Genomic DNA, 18,178 nt, shown 5'->3' with positions numbered 1-18,178 from the left:
AGGAAGGGAACGAGGGCCCCATGGGCCTGCACATTGAAGTATGAGAGGCATAGTGACATGAGATGAGAAGTGGCGGACTTTTGGAAATTAAGGAACTTCTCTTCACCATTTCAAACTCTAGGCTGTATTTGGTTATCATGTGGGTTTTCTTTTCAACTATATATCTGGAAATCACTAAAAGTGAGACATAGATCCTGGAAGAAAAAAAAAAAAAGACTAATGGTGTTTCTTTTTCTTTCCCCAAAAAGGAGCGAAAACTCCTTGAAGAGAGGATTAGTGACTTAACGACGAATCTTGCAGAAGAGGAAGAAAAGGCCAAGAACCTCACCAAGCTGAAAAATAAGCACGAATCTATGATTTCAGAACTGGAAGGTAAACCGGCTACCCAAAGGGGCTTTGACCGGTATTTTAAAACTAGGAAAATCAGAGAGGAAACTTCAGAATGGCAGATTGTTTCAAGAGAGGCAAATCCTCTCCAGGCTCCCCGGTCTCCCTTAGCCAACATACACTCATAGTCAAAGGCCCTTTCCATCGGGACTGACAGTTCTTCGTGGAGATGGTGGCGCGGGCGGGACTGTTACCAGCGAGGGCTGTGTGTGCGTGTGCGTGAATTTCCTCCGTGTGAAAGGCCTCAGCAGAAAGGCTCGTCCTCCAGGAGTCTTTCTGGTGGCTTCCGCCTCCTGAAGGGCCCCTGGCTTTGTCTAGTGCGGCTGAAGAAGGAGGAGAAGAACCGGCAGGAGCTGGAGAAGCTGAAACGGAAGCTGGAGGGAGAGGCCAGCGATTTCCACGAGCAGATCGCAGACCTGCAGGCACAGATTGCAGAGCTCAAGATGCAGCTGGCCAAGAAGGAGGAGGAGCTGCAGGCGGCCCTGGCCAGGTAGTGGGGCCGCAGCCTATGTGTTCCTGGGCCCTGCCAATCCAGTGGCCCGTCTTCCTCCTCCACCAGGCAGGCCTCCATCTAATGTAAGGCCAGAGCACTTTCCTCTCTTCCCTCCAAACCCATCCCTCTTTGTGTCTCCCATGGTGTCGCTCTTTTGGACGCCCAGGCCTTCCTCATCCACACCCCAGTCCTGTATTTCCAGTTGACCACAGAGGCCCTTCCATGGCACCTCCCATACCACATGCCTGAGGCTGGAATGGCCCTCCTCTCCCTCAAGCCCTCCTTCGAAGGTCTCCCTTTTTGTGACTGCCAGTCCCCTCCCTAGCTTTTGCCCTCCCTGCTCCTCCCACAGCCAGCAGGCAGCAGCCCTCAGGTTCTGTCAGCCCTTTGCCATGTGCCCCTCCTCCCACTCTGAGCTGGCTTCCCACTAGTGGCCCCACACTGGCAACAGACTCACCTGCTCGCTGTGAGCTAGGCATCTTCACAGATACCTGGCCAGGTATGCCGCTGTTTTCTCCAGTTCACTGGGGAGGGAGCTGAGCCAGGGGAGGTGAAGGAGCGTGTGACTGTCACCCCGCTTTTGAGAGGCAGAGCTGGGAGTTGAGCCCCAAAGCTTTCTGCTGATCCCCTGGTCGTGCTGCATGACTGTTAGAGTGATGGGCCAGAAACATCACTTTGGGTCATAAACCTACTCAAACTTTGCTGGCTTGTGCAGGAAACCCAGGTCTTAGCCTTGGTACTCAATGCTCACCTGCCCTCCGCAGTCTGACCCTAACCCAACCATTATGCTTCCTCTCTCACTGCTGCCCATTCACAAGTGCTGCCCACCTCCCCCTGCCCTGCAGAGTCTTGCCTCTGTGTCTTCTCTCATGCTGTTTCCTTCCCATTCCCCCACCTCCCCGCCGCACCCCATGCATCAGAAGGAAACTCCCTTCCATGAAATGCCTGACTCACTCCACCCCATTCGAACGACACTGCTCACATCCCACCTTGACCCAGGCTCAGTGCCTCTCCCCGGCTGGGAGCCCTGGCTTTAGCATCACACAAAGCAGCACCTGGCCAAGGGCTTTGCATGTAGCAGACACTCAGTCACTGTTTGAGCAAAGGGAAGGAAGAGCAAGTAGTCACCAAGGAGGGATAACTGTCCAATGTTCAGAAAGTAACTAGTAAGCCCCTTCTGTGAATTGGGCACCGTGCCAATCTGGGACTGGTGCTTTGCATTCACACATGCAGAAAACCATAACCTATTTTTTATACAGACCTTGGGACCCATCATGTCCTACGTAAATGTCCAAGCAGTCCACTGTAGCAAGGTGGGATCCGCTGTGTCCTGGGGATGGGGTGCAGCATGTTTTACTATCCATGGAGCACGAGTGGTTGGTTCCTGAAAACAATGTTTGGCCACGCGTGCGACAGCAGAGGCCTGGGGGCCCGGGATCTTCATGCTGGTGACCTGTCCCTGGCAGGCTTGACGATGAAATTGCTCAGAAGAACAACGCCCTCAAGAAGATCCGGGAGCTGGAGGGTCTCATCTCAGACCTGCAGGAGGACCTGGACTCAGAACGGGCCGCGAGAAACAAAGCTGAGAAGCAGAAGCGAGACCTGGGGGAGGAGCTGGAGGCGCTGAAGACAGAGCTGGAGGACACGCTAGACAGCACGGCCACCCAGCAGGAGCTCCGGTGAGAGGGGACCGTTGTCCACCACATTGATGGGGCAGCTGGTGTGGACGGAGTGAGCCCAGCAAATCCTGAATCACAGGGTTCCACAGGCCCTGCATTTACTGTCCTGATTGCATTTTGCTGTAACTGACACAAGTGTGATTATTTTTAATCTCATTACTTCACATCACAATAGCAGGACATAATCAGAGAACAATTTGAAAACTAGAGAAAAGTAGACACCAAAAACATCACCCTTAGTTCCCCCACTGTTTTGGGGTATCTCCTTCCTGTCTTTTCATGTATATGTGTGTTTAAGTAAATCGCCCCCAGCCCCAGTCACCAAGTGTGTGGGTTTAAGTTTTGTGTTAAATTTTTAAAATAACATTATCAGACTGGATTTCTTGTTTTTCTTGTTACAAAAATATGTTTTCAGAGAGAGGAAGGAAGAGGGAGAGAGAGATCAAAACATCAGTGATGAGAGAGAATCATCGATTGGCTTCCTCCTGCATGCCCCCTACCAGGGATCAAGCCCAAGACCTGGGCATGTGCCTTGACCAAGAATCAAACCGTGACTTCCTGGTTCATAGGTCGGTGCTCAAACCACTGAGCCACGCTGGCCAGGCATTATCAGACTGGTTTTTTATTTAAGATCTACAGCAGGCAATCAAACAGACCACAACAAAACAACTACAGGTCACCTGCTAGAAATTGAATGCTAACATTAGTGAAACTAGGTCATTTACTCAGCCAATAAACACACAAATGTAATGAGAGAGCGTCTGTGTCAGGCGCTGTGTGAACACAGATTCATCTCCCACACGTTGGGTTTTGTGCTCCCTTCCCACCTGGCCAACAATACAGAAAAGCCCGGGGCAGGACTTGAAAACACTGACTCAGAGTCAGACTATTTGGGTTCCATTTCCGGTCCTGCACACAGTGGTTCTAACAACTCGGGGAAGCGGCTCACCCTTCCTTAGCCACAGTTTCCTCAGCCGTACAATGGAAATGATAATATACCTGCCTTGTAGGGCCACTCTGAAGATTATATGAGATGATGTATTAGAGAAATTAGGTCAGGGCCTGGCATACAGTAAGTGCCCAATAAATAAGAGCTAATGTTCATATTTCCGGAACATTTTGCCAGACATTTTGCAATTCTTTCAACAATATTATTTTGTATATTTGTTTGCTGGCCCTGAAAAATTCTAGGCAGGTAACATATTCCTCTTTTTCCAGCTGGGGAAATTCCAGGGCCAGAGAGGTTAGGTGACTCACCTGAGGTTAGGTCACACAGCTAGGAAGAGGTGGTGATAGAGATGTCAGCTCTGGGTCCTTTGCACAACACTGAGGGGAGCCCCGTCTCCCCACAACTGCCATCACTGTGTTCTTCCCGTCCAGGGCCAAGAGGGAGCAGGAGGTGACGGTGCTGAAGAAGGCCCTGGACGAGGAGACGCGATCCCACGAGGCCCAGGTCCAGGAGATGAGGCAGAAGCACACCCAGGCGGTGGAGGAGCTCACGGAGCAGCTCGAGCAGTTCAAGAGGGTGCGTTGTGATGCTTTCTCATGACAACACACCAACGCGTGCTATGTCCACAGCTTCCGATAACCACACGTCAGAGTCTGTCTAAGACGGTACCAAGCTATGCAAGATTCTCACGATAAAGACAGCAGCCAGCGTTTATCGCCTGTGTACCGTACAGGATGGCAATTAATCTTCACAGTCACCCTCAGAGGGAGGTACTATTAAGCACATTTTACAGCTAAAAACAAAAAGCCAATTTCCTTGTGTTTCATTCCCAGGGGTGAATTTTTTAACTCGTGACCTCCTGCTACATTGCTTCCCTAAAGTCTGAATTTTATCACCCTCAGTCCTACATTCCCCAACTCCCTGCACTAAGTACCCCACAATCCAGGTGAAATGGCCAGAGCTTTACCAGAAATGGTAGGAGTTTGCATCTGTTTAAGTCCCAGTCAAGGTGAATCTTATTCCATGAGCTGGTTTATTGAGTATCTTTCTGTGAGCTGGTTCACTCCCTCTACTATCAGAATCTCAACGTTTCATTTCAATAATGTAAGCAATCCCTTATGTAGCACTGACTACAGGCCAGACACTTTTCCAAGGTTTTACACACACTGGTTTAGTTTACCCGTGACCTCTGCTAAAATGCAATCTCCAGGCCCACCCTCTGAAAAGCTCCCCTCACCCTCCCGGTGAATAAGGACACTTGTTTCCGTCCCCTTGTCACGTGGGATCTGAATACCAATCTTCAACATTTCATCAATTCTTTATATATTTTAGACAAATAAGATTTTGCTAATTGTAACTACAACACACATTTCCCCTTTCGACTGGCTTCCCTTTTTAATGTCCAGTTATTTTTACTGTAATATAATTCAAATCCAGATGGGCTATTCCCACCTTCCAAAATACACTCCAGACAGTAGTAAGGTCTATGTGTCCCCTTGACTACTCTCAAGCCAGGTCAGAGTGGGGCTGGGCTGGAAGCCAAGCCCCAGTTCACAGCCAGGCCTCTTTGGAACCACTCAGCTGCTGATGGCACCAGCAGACAGCATCCACTTCTGACCTGCATGAAGCAGGTGGAGGCTGCAAACTCCTGCCGCGGTCTCAGGTGCACTAAACAGAGGAGCGCCTATCGTTTACCTGTAACGACTTTGGTACAAACTGGGAGCCCTGGTCCCAGCAGGTTGTTGGGAAAACTTTTATCATCATTCCCACCTGGCCTCCTGTTACACGTGTGGTTATGTCATAGTTCTGGGGTCTTCAGCGGAGCGAAGATTTTTCTGGTGTCCTTGCTTATCAACCTGCACTGTTTCCCCTAAGAGGCGCTTTGTCCCTGGCTGAGGTGCTGAAGCTCAGTCATGACGGGGACAGAGGAATGGCTTCCCTGGGGCTGCCTGGGCCCTGCACGGTCCTTCCTAGGCATTGTGGGAAAGCTGAGTGTTGCTTCCTCTGCCCTTGGTACCTTCATGCTTTTCTCTTATTTCCCACCCTCCAGCCCCGTAAAAACAAAAACCCTCCTTTCACCCCAAATACTTTTCTCTCAGGGAAATTGACATGCCAACAGGAGCTGGTTAGATAAAGTGACCTTCTCTTAACTATCACTGAAATAATGTGCATTTGATAGTAAATGTGATGGACGATAGGGATGGTAGGGACTGGGGCCGAGTGAAGTGTGGCTGCCCCATCTATAGGGCTAGCTGAAACTCCTGTTTCCATATCTTTCGTGGGTTTTTTTTGTTTTTTTCATGAAAGTCAGAATTAGTGAGGTATTGGCAGTAAAATTCACTGATGTTAAGTGTGTAGATCAGTGAACTTGGACAAATGTATGCATTTGGGTAACCATCACCACAGTCATCATGATATAGGACACCAGATTATTTAACAGAGAAGCTCGGGGTAACCATCACCACAGTCATCATGATATAGGACACCAGATTATTTAACAGAGAAGCTCGGAGTCCAGAGTTTTATGTAATGTTTCTTTATTAAAATGTTGGCACTAATTTTTCAGAAAGTAATGAAGGGCAAAGGGGGCATGACAGCAGGTTGGCAGCAGCCCGTGTGGGATACGGGTTGGGGACGTCTGTGCTTTAGGAAAACAGAACCCCAAGTCTTCCTGGTGATTCTGTGTCTCGTCCCTGCACCCCCCTGGGGAGGGAAAGGACAGAGGCTCCTACCTTACAACGCTCTCCTGGCCACGGCTGTAACGTCTTCCCTCCCCTCTGCTTCTCGGGCCAGGCCAAGGCCAACCTGGACAAGAACAAGCAGACGCTGGAGAAGGAGAACGCAGACCTGGCGGGCGAGCTGCGGGTCCTGAACCAGGCCAAGCAGGAGGTGGAGCACAAGAAGAAGAAGCTGGAGGTGCAGCTGCAGGAACTGCAGTCCAAGTGCAGCGACGGGGAACGGGCCCGCGCCGAGCTCAACGACAAAGTTCACAAGCTGCAGGTGAGGCGGCAGCAGGGCATCCCTGGTACCCGCTCTGCGAGGGATGCTGCACTTCCCAGCTAACTGAAGTCTCTCTTGCTGCAAAGCAAGTCGGTTTCCTCTAGTCATATCCCTAATAACTAGAGATGGTCACCCATCCAGTCTAATCATTAAGAACTTTCATCCGTTCATTCAACAAGTATTTACTGAGAACCTTCTGTAGGCCCCGCACTGTGTTGAGTCCTGAGATACAACAACAAGAAAGAAAACAGACACTGTTCCTGCCCCAGGAGAACTCCAGCCTAGTGGAGGGAGGGTCACTGATAATCACAAAAATGAATGTAAAATGATGCTGGAAAGGGGTGGCACTTAACTTAATACATATGAACAACAAGAGGCCTGGCCTGCAGGAGTGGGAGTCAGGAAAGGCTTCCCTAAGGATGTATGATCTGACAGAGAAGGCAAAGGGAACAGCATTTGCAAAGGCCCAGTTGTACATGGGAAATTAGATCACATGAGACCAGTAGAGCTAGAAGGCCAAGTTGGAAGGGAAATGTGGTACAAAATGGGAGCAGGGAGGCAGGTTGTGGCTGGGGTGACACAGCGCCCGCCTTCAAGGCCCTATTACATGTATGTTGGTCTTGACTCCGTGATGGGAAGCTATTGATGGGTATTAAGCTGGAGCCTGTTTGTCTTCGGTCTTATTTAGTTTTGAATAGACATTTGGCCCAACTTTCCTTTCATGGGATATGGTCAAACTTTTGATAACTATTTAGTGTGCTTACCGTCTGGGATGAGAGAGCGGGGGAAGCATTAAATATATTTTCCACATCCAGGTAAGGGCAGGGGTTTTGCTATCCTAACACCAGCACTGTCCTGGAGGAGTGGAGTTAAGGTTGTTTGTGTCCTCATTGTAAATGTGAAGAGGCCAGGGATCCTAACTTGTAGGCAACGTACTTCCCTTGGAGGCCGCCATGATCAGGCCCCACAGCTCACGGGTATTTCTCAGTCAATGGACACCACATGGCGGTGGTATCTCGTGAGTAGAAAGTGTTCCTCTTACTTAAAGAGGATCCTGTACCAGAGGTTCCAGCTCACCACAGTCTCTCGCCCCCTCAGAGTGAAGTGGAGAGTGTCACAGGGATGCTCAACGAGGCGGAAGGGAAGGCCATCAAACTGGCCAAGGACGTGGCCTCCCTGGGGTCCCAGCTCCAGGACACCCAGGTGGGTATCCCATCACATCATCCAGAGGGACCTGGAGTACAACCTTCCTGGGGGTGGGTTCCTGGGACTTACGTGTGTCCTTTTTGCAGGAGCTGCTTCAAGAAGAAACCCGGCAGAAGCTCAACGTGTCCACCAAGCTGCGCCAGCTGGAGGATGAGAGGAACAGCCTGCAGGAGCAGCTGGATGAGGAGATGGAGGCCAAGCAGAACCTGGAGCGCCACATCTCAACTCTGAACATCCAGGTGCGGCTGTGCCCTGGCTTTTCTGGGCCTAAGGCCTCCAGGGTAGCTCAGGGGCTCCGATGTGCTGTCGGAGAGCATTGGCGCCATTTTGCTTGGCTTGCTGGCTCCTCCTGCTGTTGAATTACTTCAGTGAGGAGAAGGTGGTCTTTGCTTCTCAGGGCCTGGGGGACAGGGATGGGAATCCCTCACTGCCTCCTCGCACCCCACCTCCAACCCTGCCATTTCAGCTCTCCGATTCAAAGAAGAAGCTGCAGGACTTTGCCGGCACCGTGGAGGCCCTGGAAGAAGGCAAGAAGAGGTTCCAGAAGGAAATCGAAGGCCTCACCCAGCAGTACGAAGAGAAGGCAGCTGCTTATGACAAACTGGAAAAGACCAAGAACAGGCTTCAGCAGGAGCTGGACGACCTGGTTGTCGATTTAGACAACCAGCGGCAACTGGTGTCCAACCTGGAAAAGAAGCAGAAGAAGTTTGATCAGGTAGGGGGCTGGAGGGCCCACCGATGTTCACAGACGCTGGCTGGGGGAGTCGGGTCTGCAAAGCATCCGGGTGGTGCTGTGTGTGTGTGTCGGCATCCTCCCACTTGCTGAAGGCTGCACAGTTGGCCTGCTTTAGTGACTGTGGAACAGTAGGGTTCCTGGGTCAGAGGAGAGTGGCAGTCTTGAAGGCTGTGACGTTTCCAGGGGCCACTACCACCGGGGCCATTGGCAAACCCAGTCACATGCCTTAGTTTCTAGTCCCAATAAGGAATGAGGTTTATTTATCTTATTCACTCAACTATTCTTTTATTGAGTGCCTACTGAGTATTCCCAGTAATTTAAATTTTCTATCCTTTAAATACCACTTTTCCCTAACATTTCATTACAAATAACTGCAAGCACACAATTTGAAAACACTGTCCACCTGTATATCCACTACCTGGATTCGATCTTCATTCAACATTTCATCATACTCAGAATGAACCATCTGTCATTTGTAACTTTCAGATAAATTTCAAAGACAATTATAGACATCTGTATACTTCCCCCTCAATACCTCAGCATTGCATAGTTTTTAAAATATATGCAATTATATCTCTTTTCAAGTAAAATTTACATATAATGACATGCACAAATCTTAAGTGTACACTCAGAGTTCTAATAAATGCATATATACCTGTAAGGCCCAAACCACTAAATACTAACTTTTAAGATGTTACTCAGATTTAGTAACTGTGACTTGGGGCTATTCTAAAAACCAATGGGGGATTGTACTGGGAGATGTGGGGATTCACTGCCCCTCCCCAGCTGGACTCAGAGTACTGGGCTTCTGTTAGGCATGCTGACTCCACTTTCCACCAGCCACCCCTTCTCTGTGCTGCCAGCTCGTCCTCATTGTCTATTTGAGGGCCCCAAGGGCCCTTTTATTTATATTCCTGTCACACTGTGTAGTGTTTTTGTGTTGACTGTGTTGTTTGGGATCCCGTTACCTACATGTCTTTGCTGAATTCTGGAAGTCTGAGTTTTGGACGTTGCATGTGTAATATGCTGCTTCCTGGAAGGTGAGACTAACATCGGTATGGAGTGTTCTTTGCTTCTCCAAGCAGAGGGACAAGTGTGTGCAGATCCATTCGCACAATCACCACTTCCTTGCTGGGGCACAGAGAGCATTTTTGAGAGCTAGCTACTGAGGCCATGAAACAAGAAGAGTAGCTGGCCTCTGGCAGGATTAAATGTCACTTTGACCTCAGTAGCTGAATGCTCTAACCAAAATGGGCATCATTAGTGGTTTCAGTGCACAGACTCCGCAGATGCTGGCTCTGCATAAGGCTGACCCAGAAGTTAGAAAGCAAGCTTAATAGGAATGATTTCCATAGATTTCTAACCACACCTGCACCTGGGAGAGTTCCGCAGGACACAGGCTTTGCAATGAAATGCAGCAGGACCTCAGGTTAAGTCTAGAGATCAGTCACCTCTGGGTCTTCTGCTGTGTTGCAGTTGTTGGCCGAGGAGAAAACCATCTCTTCCAAATATGCGGATGAAAGAGACAGAGCGGAGGCGGAAGCCAGAGAAAAGGAAACCAAGGCCTTGTCCCTGGCGCGGGCCCTTGAGGAGGCCTTGGAAGCCAAAGAGGAACTCGAGAGGACCAACAAAATGCTCAAAGCCGAGATGGAGGACCTGGTTAGCTCCAAGGATGATGTAGGCAAGAATGTAAGTCTCTATCATCTTCGCTTTTCTACATTTCACCAACCCACCCACTGTGCCGTGTATCAGTCTGCGAGGGACTTGGCGCTCTTTCGTGTTAAGTGATAATTGGGCATTGTAGGCAGTCCCTTGGGCTGATGCAAAGACCGGGCCTGGTTGGGAACAGCAGTTGGGGGTGGGGTCTGGGTCAAGGGATCCGAGAGGAAGGCTCTGGTCTTGACTCCTACTCATGCATCCTGTGGGTGGCAAAAACCATCTCCATGAGCTTAATGAGCTGCCTATCACTGTGGTTGCCTGACCATCCTCATGAAGTCAACCCTCATGTAAAAGGTCCATGAGCTGGAGAAGTCCAAGCGAGCCCTGGAAACCCAGATGGAGGAGATGAAGACACAGCTGGAAGAGCTGGAGGATGAGCTGCAGGCAACAGAAGATGCCAAGCTGCGGCTCGAGGTCAACATGCAGGCCCTCAAGGGCCAGTTTGAGCGCGATCTCCAGGCCCGGGATGAGCAGAATGAAGAGAAAAGGCGGCAGCTCCAGAGGCAGGTAATCCTTTAGGGGGGAATGGAGAGCTGGGGTGGCCTGTGTCCTTCCTTCCACCACCACTACCTGGCCTCATGGAGACTATTTTCTCATCTGCAACCTGGGGATGAGAAAAAACCCACCCTGCAGGGGGCTCTGCACACCTGGGAGCTCAGTGAAAACTGGCTGGGCAGAGAGAGGCCCTCTGAGAGGCACACAGCCCAGCAGTGCCCATCTATTCCTTGCCCAGCTCCACGAGTATGAGACAGAACTGGAAGACGAGCGAAAGCAACGTGCCCTGGCCGCTGCTGCCAAGAAGAAGCTGGAAGGGGACCTGAAAGACCTGGAGCTGCAGGCTGACTCAGCCATCAAGGGGAGGGAGGAAGCCATCAAGCAGCTGCGCAAACTGCAGGTGGGTGGAGGTCTGGGTGCAGGCACTGGGAGGGAGGGGCGGCTCCCCGAGGCTGGGAAGCAGGAGGGTGCAGGCTTCTTGCTGCCATTTGTGCCTGTTCAGCTGGTGTTTTCTATCACCATTTGGCTTTCAGTGACTGTTACCTGCCCTAGGTAGGACATCTGGCCAAGGCCCTCAGATCACATCATCTTTTCTTAGGTCTGCTGAGCCCCTCCAAAACGCACCCCCAAATGGCCATGTGGGGCTGAGGGCAATGCTCGTGCAACAGAGGCTTCCCTGTGGTTTATCACAGAAAATCCTAGTGGCTATCATGGAAAGGTAATTTGGGCAGCAGAACTTGGGCGAGTTAAGGACAGCTTGTCTTTCCTGTCCACTCATGCAGGCTCAGATGAAGGACTTCCAGAGAGAGCTGGACGATGCCCGTGCCTCCAGAGAAGAAATCTTTGCCACGGCCAAGGAGAATGAAAAGAAAGCCAAGAGCTTAGAAGCAGACCTCATGCAGCTACAGGAGGTAAAGCCTTCTCACTAGGAGTGCCTCAGATGGGGGGATACGGTGGCAGCAGCCCTTGGCATCCCAGGTTGTACATCCACAGCTTTTCTCAATCCAGCCTTCCACATGGGTGGACCCTCTTAGTTAGGGCCTAGAAAAACACAGGGTTTTCTCCTTTGACATGACTGCAGGGCCTCTCTGAGCTCAGAGGCAGTGTAGCCATTTTCAAAGGTGGCCATGGAGACTGCTGAGGAGCAGGGTGGATTCTTGGGTGAGGGTCAACCCTTCCCTGGCAAACAACAGATTTCCTTCCTCCCTGCCCCCCACCATCCAGGATCTAGCCGCGGCTGAGAGGGCTCGCAAACAGGCAGACCTGGAGAAGGAGGAACTGGCCGAGGAGCTGGCCAGCAGTGTGTCAGGAAGGTATGAGACAGCATGGGATGAAGGGGGATCCTAGACCCAGATGATGGAGAGGCAACTCATAGGTGAGCCTCCTAGCCCCTCATTTTAATGCTGAAAATGATAGAATTTTCGATTGAACTTGTAACAGGGGTCTCAGGGTTTCTACACCCTATGTGGGAGTGTGGCCAGTTTCATTCATTCTGAATGAAGAGCATGGTGGGGACAGGGGTCATCTGGGGGTATCAGGGAGGAGTTGGTCCTCATCCCAGGCCTGGCTTTGCTGACACCAACTGGGTATGAGTCCTGGCTCCCTACTTCCCAGCTGTGTGACTTTGGACAAGTCTCTAAGGCTCTCGGAGCCTTAGTTTCCTCAGTTATGTGAGGACAACCCTGAGGCATTGCTCCTCCAAGGACAGGGTGTCTCCTAAGCCAAGGGAAGACTGGAGGCCTCAGATGTGCTGTATCTCCCGTAGGAACACACTTCAGGATGAGAAGCGCCGCCTGGAGGCCCGGATCGCGCAGCTGGAGGAAGAGCTGGAGGAAGAACAAGGCAATATGGAGGCCATGAGTGACCGTGTCCGGAAGGCCACACAGCAGGTGGGGGGGCCTGGGCACTAGAACAGCAAAAGCCCCACTCTGGCTCAGTGACATGCATCACAGGCTGCTGTGTGCCAGGACTGGGATGAGCTGAGGATAGCAGGGAGCCTGGGTGGCCCTGGGATACTGCTTGGATGAGCTGCCTCTTGAGCTGAGAGTAAAAGGATGACGAGGAAGGAGAAGAGGGAGTGCAGAGGCTGGAAAAGGCTGGAGACTGCGGGAGAAGTTAGTCATCTCAGTGCACCCACAGGCTTTCATGCCCCCCACCTCACTACCTTCACCCTCCTCCCCAGGCCGAGCAGCTCAACAATGAGCTGGCCACGGAGCGCAGCGCAGCCCAGAAGAACGAGAGCGCAAGGCAGCAGCTAGAGCGACAGAACAAAGAGCTCCGGAGCAAGCTGCAGGAGATGGAGGGGGCAGTCAAGTCCAAGTTCAAGTCCACCATTGCGTCCCTGGAGGCCAAAATCGCACAGCTGGAAGAGCAGGTCGAGCAGGAGGCGAGGTATAGTGCGACCAGAGCTCCAATGACAGCCCGCTTGTCCCTGAGCGCTGGGAGGTAGATAGCCTCTCCGGGCACTGGTTGTGGCTATGAAATAAACCCAGTGGTACCCGAGCGGCAGCTGTGCTGGGATAACTAGTGAGAACGCAGGAAAGGGTTGTGCCTGTACCTGGCCCAGAGGAAGCCCTGGAAATGTCATCTGCTCTTGTTAAATAGCGTGGTTCCTCAGTGACGCCAGCCAGCTCTCCCAAGAGCACATGTGGCTTTTCCTGATCTACATTAGCAGGAGGTCATGCTTACGGAGACACAATGTCCAAATCAACAACCATTTAGTACACGAACATGGGAAGGCTTCTCATGTTAATGACGGGTCACCAAGCTGTAAGTTCACAGCACATTCGTGACCATCAGACTGTAAGGATTCTGACCCATTCTTCTTTTTTGTTTGGTAGCGGCTTTGCTGATAACTCACTCTCACACAATTCACCCATTTAATGTATACAATTCAGTGGCTTCTAGTATATTCACAGGTAGGTCCACCCTCACCAGTCAACTGTAGAACATTTTCATCACCCTCTATTTCCCACCCCCACCCCCCGTCCTAAGCAATCACTGACCTACTTTCTGTCTCCTTGTCTGTTCTGGACATTTCATAGACACGGACTCATACAAGGCCTCTGTGACTGGCTTCTCTCCCTGGGCACACGTTCTCAAGGTTTGCCCCTGCCACAACAGGTGTCAGTGACTCTGCTTTTTATGGACGACTCCTAATCTTCTATCTGGTCGATTCATGGGATAAGCGCTGATTGGGAGCTCAGGAAAAGTGCCCACAGTGGGCAAGATGCCGGTCTGGTTTACATAGCGACTGCTCCCTCCTTGTGTGCAGAGAGAAACTGGCGGCTGCCAAGTCACTGAAGCAGAAGGACAAGAAACTGAAGGAGGTCCTGCTGCAGGTGGAGGACGAGCGCAAGGCGGCTGAGCAGTACAAGGAGCAGGTACACTGCTGCCGCCGCCGGCCTCTCCCCCTCCAGTCCCCCAGGACCTCCAAGGGGCCCCCTGACACTCACGCCTCTCCTTGACAGGCAGAGAAAGGAAATGTGAAGGTGAAACAACTCAAGAGGCAGCTGGAGGAGGCGGAGGAGGAGTCCCAGCGCATCAACGCCAACCGCAGGAAGCTGCAGCGGGAGCTGGACGAGGCCACGGAGAGCAACGAGGCCATGGGCCGCGAGATGACCGCGCTCAAGAGCAAGCTCAGGTGAGGCAGCCAGCCCCAGGAGGAGTGTCCTCCCAGGCCGGGTGATCAAGTAGGCCTGAGATGCCCACTGTGACTCTTTATCGACACAAAAGGATACCTTTTCCAAAGCCCTCACTTCTTTCCCAGGCTCTTCCTGCAGCAGTATCTGGGCACATGGGGGCCCTGCCTCTAAAAGAGCTCACCTTCTCTATTCTTTAACAATCTTTGCCCATCATCCTGGTGAGGAGGAGGAGGGAGAAGCAGTTTCCCGACTCCTGAACCTTCTCTTCTGGCCTTTTTCTTCACCACCTTTCTCTAAAACTCAGGGTTCCTTGGCACTATTGGGGCTGGGTAAGTCTTTGTTTTTTATCATAGGGCCTGGCCTGTATATTGTAGGATGTTGAACAGCATCCTTGGCCCTCACACACCTGTTACAGTAGCATTCCCACCAGCTATAACAACCTAAGATGTCTCAATACACTGCCAGATGTTCTCTGAGGGTACAGTCACCCAAGTTTGAGAACCTGGCCCTAACTACACTAAGGTATATTCTCTCTCCTGCACCTGTGTAACTTCTGGGTCTGAAGGTGGGTAGGTCACCACACTGCTCTTTGGGGCTCCTTCCCATCCCCGATTCCCTGAAATTTAGCTCTGAGCTTCCTGTCACACATTCTCTTACACCCCTCCAGCTTCTCAAGTCTTTGACCTTCTCTTTCCATGATCCTGCCACTCCACAAGCATTACCAGTAACTCAAGCCCTAATTTGACCTTCAGGCATCGCATCATTTGCCTGCTGCCACCTCCCGACTCCTGGGATCTTCAACCCATCTTCTCACAACCCCCACTGACTCCTTACCCAGCATCTAACCCAGGCTCAGGGGTTGCCACCAGCCTTTTACACATCCTCAATACCTGAGCCCCTCTTGCTGTGCTGTACTTGGTTAAAACAACCCAACTTCCCACCTTCTACATCTCCAAGGGGTGTGAGAAAAGCAACCATGCTGGCTGTACTTCAGCCTCCCACTCTCTTAGAGGTCTGCTTTTATTTTCTCTCTAAGATTACTATCTCCGCCCAGTCTCAGCTGATGACCTTACTTCCTATTTAAGTGAAAAATAGAAACGATCATAGAAAGTAAACAAGCTCCCACTGCCCCATCAATTGACCTCCCTACATCTGTGCTCATTTCTTCTACTTTTTGCCCCATTTCTGGGCTGAACTGTCTGGCACCCATTAATGCCAACCCCTCTGTTGGACTCCCCTCTTGTTTACTTGAGGATGTTGCTCCAGAAAATCTTACCTTCTTCCTCTGCCATGTTTCCCCTCTCGCGGAGTCATTGCATCAGCAGAAAAACCCTCTTAGCCTCACGCTCCTCCTCTTTTTTTATTTTTTTAAATATATTTTTATTGATTTTAGAGAGGGAGAGAAACATTCATGATGAGAGAGAATCATTGATTGGCTGCTTCCTGCACGCCCTCCACTGGGGATTGAGCCCACAACTCGGGCATGTGCCCTTGACTGGAATCAAACCCAGGACCCTTCAGTCTGCAGGCCGATGCTCTATCCATTGAGCAAACCCGCTATGGCTCGCTCCTCCTACTCTTGACCACAGACAGACTCTAATCCCGTGGTCAGTCCTTGGTCCCGACCTGACTCAGCACCATCACTCCTCCTCCCTGTACTTTCTTCACTGGGCTTCCGACACCAGCCTCACCTGCTTTCTGGCCGTGGGCCTGCCCCAGGGCGCCATCTTGGTTCTCTCTTCATGTCCACCGCTGTCACTCCTCCCTTGGTGATCTCAGCCAGTCCTGTGCCTTTAGAATTCCATGTCCTGACGCCCTAGTTTCTTCCTGGAACTCCAGACCCTGCTTGACATTCCCACTCAATACCTCATGGGCCACTCACACCTTACATGCCCCAACCTGAGCTCAGTTGAACCTCTTCACCCCAAACCAGCTCCTCTCCCAGTCCTTTCCAGCTCAACAAGTGGGATGATAAAGTTTCCATCAATTAACCCAGACCACAGACCTTTTATTTTTTCTTTACTTTCCTCTCTCCCTCATACCCTGCATCCAATCTGTCAGAAAATATGGTCAACTCCCTTAAAAATACTATATACCCAGAAGCCAACCACCTCTTGCCAGCCTGGTCCATGCCACCCTCCTCCCATCTCTACAACTTTAGCAGCTTCCTCAGGCCTCCCTGCTTCCCTGCTCTCAACACAGCAGCCAGAAGAATCCTGTTTAAATGGAGCTGGATCATGTCCCTCCAATGGTTGGTTCCACTAGGTCCTTCACGATCTCTGTCCACTGCCTCCTAAATGACTCCCTGACCTCTCCACACAGTGCCTCGGGCCCTGGCTGACCCCTCTGCCTGGAATGCTCTTCCCCCAGCTCTCTGCACAGCTGACTCCCTCTTCCTTTCCTTCATCTCTCTTACTCTCTAAAATTTCCAACCTCACTCCCTACAGTTCTCTTCTCTTACCTCCCTGTCACCATGGAACCTGCTGTGTATTGTACTTACCTCATTCATGATCTGTCTCACTCGCACCTGCAAGCCCTTGAGCACAGAGGTTGTGTCTGGTGATTCATCCCCAGTGTCTGGGGTAGAGTTGGGCGCATAGTAAACCTTCCATCATTGGGTCAGAGATGATGTTTCTCTAACCTGTCGTTCTCAACCACCTTTGCCTCTCACTACCTGCACTACTGTTTACTTGATATTTTCTTTTACATTATCTGTGTTAATCATACACTACCACCCCTCTATTGTTAAACAAGCATCACCAGGTAATGATTAAATTAAATACAGTGAAAACAATAGTGAGTTCTAGCCACAAATTGATGACTATGACCTTAAGGACAACTTCTCAGTTAAAAAGCAAGTGACAACCACATTAGCACCAAATAGACTTTTTCTATCCAATGGCATGCCTAGGAGCCCTTGGAAGTCAATTGGCATGTAGCCTAGAGACTTTGAGAACCACTACATGAGGGGAAAGCCCAAACCCCTTTCAGAAGAGGGAAGAGAATCTGGTTCAGGGTACCAGATTCAGAAATGAGCCCCCAGTCCCAGCATAATGAGGGGCCTGATGGAATGGAAACCAGGCCTAACCTCTCAGGTCCAGCAGTGGGGCAGACCCCAGGGTTGACGGTCAGTGGGAGAGCTGCTCTCACCACAAAGACCCCAGACACTCCTCAGTGGCTGGGGAAGCAGTCCGCCACTCCTCTCTCACCCCTTTGCTGTCACTACTCCCTTTCCTTGGGACACTCCGAACATCCCTTGTGGGTTCTACCCCAGACACCTAACCCTTCTTAGGCCATCCAGGCCTGTATGGAAGAAACCATTATTTTACAGTCCTAACATGAACATACACATAACGTAAGCTGAAGACGGGTCAGACCTTTTCTGCCTTCTCAGTGTCTTCTAGATGTACTAAACCTAAAATCAAGCATAGGTCTTCCTCAAAATAGAGCTTTGAGTGAGGTTGGGAGCCTAGCCAACTCCTCAGAGGAACTGCAAACAAGTTTCATAGTTTTACCAGCCAGATAAATCTCGACACAAGCCCTCCTGGGCCTGTCTAGCATCCCCATCATGTGCCACATTGCCAGTCATCTGCCGAAGGCATCCACCTCTACCTGCATGCCACAGGCATAAAAGGCAACGAAGACCAAGTAATAACTGAGACCTTGCAGCAGGTGCTTAGTCTGGGACTGTTTCCAGGTAGAACTTTGAACTAGCTTACTCACATGCCTTCACCTTCCTGGACAGGTCTGCCTAATGGGAGGAAGCCACCTGTGTTCCTAAAAGAAGCTCACAAGGACAGAAATTTGCGTTTTGATTTTAAAGAAATAGCTTGTCCTTTTGTTTGCCAACCTGGCTTTAGATGCTTTGTT

At 50.8% G+C, this 18,178-nt stretch overlaps 1 protein-coding gene across 1 annotated transcript in view; it reads left to right on the top strand.

The window, feature by feature from the left end:
• Positions 1–18,178, top strand: part of MYH11 (myosin heavy chain 11) — a 122,821-nt gene that overhangs the window by 100,924 nt on the left and 3,719 nt on the right. The window contains exons 25-41 of the mRNA XM_080681648.1: positions 249–372; positions 706–877; positions 2,347–2,559; positions 3,940–4,084; positions 6,302–6,508; positions 7,607–7,711; positions 7,801–7,953; positions 8,181–8,429; positions 9,927–10,139; positions 10,464–10,676; positions 10,903–11,064; positions 11,447–11,575; positions 11,889–11,977; positions 12,430–12,553; positions 12,847–13,055; positions 13,939–14,047; positions 14,135–14,307. Of these exons, the coding sequence (XP_080537774.1) occupies positions 249–372; positions 706–877; positions 2,347–2,559; positions 3,940–4,084; positions 6,302–6,508; positions 7,607–7,711; positions 7,801–7,953; positions 8,181–8,429; positions 9,927–10,139; positions 10,464–10,676; positions 10,903–11,064; positions 11,447–11,575; positions 11,889–11,977; positions 12,430–12,553; positions 12,847–13,055; positions 13,939–14,047; positions 14,135–14,307 (2,789 nt within the window). The remainder of the gene's footprint in view (positions 1–248; positions 373–705; positions 878–2,346; positions 2,560–3,939; positions 4,085–6,301; positions 6,509–7,606; positions 7,712–7,800; positions 7,954–8,180; positions 8,430–9,926; positions 10,140–10,463; positions 10,677–10,902; positions 11,065–11,446; positions 11,576–11,888; positions 11,978–12,429; positions 12,554–12,846; positions 13,056–13,938; positions 14,048–14,134; positions 14,308–18,178) is intronic.

Source organism: Plecotus auritus (assembly GCF_963455305.1).
Source record: "Plecotus auritus genome assembly, chromosome: 7".
NCBI classification, from domain to species: Eukaryota; Metazoa; Chordata; class Mammalia; order Chiroptera; family Vespertilionidae; genus Plecotus; species Plecotus auritus.
The sequence above is the reverse complement of the archived record's forward strand: the minus strand, read 5'-3'. Positions and strand labels throughout refer to the sequence as shown.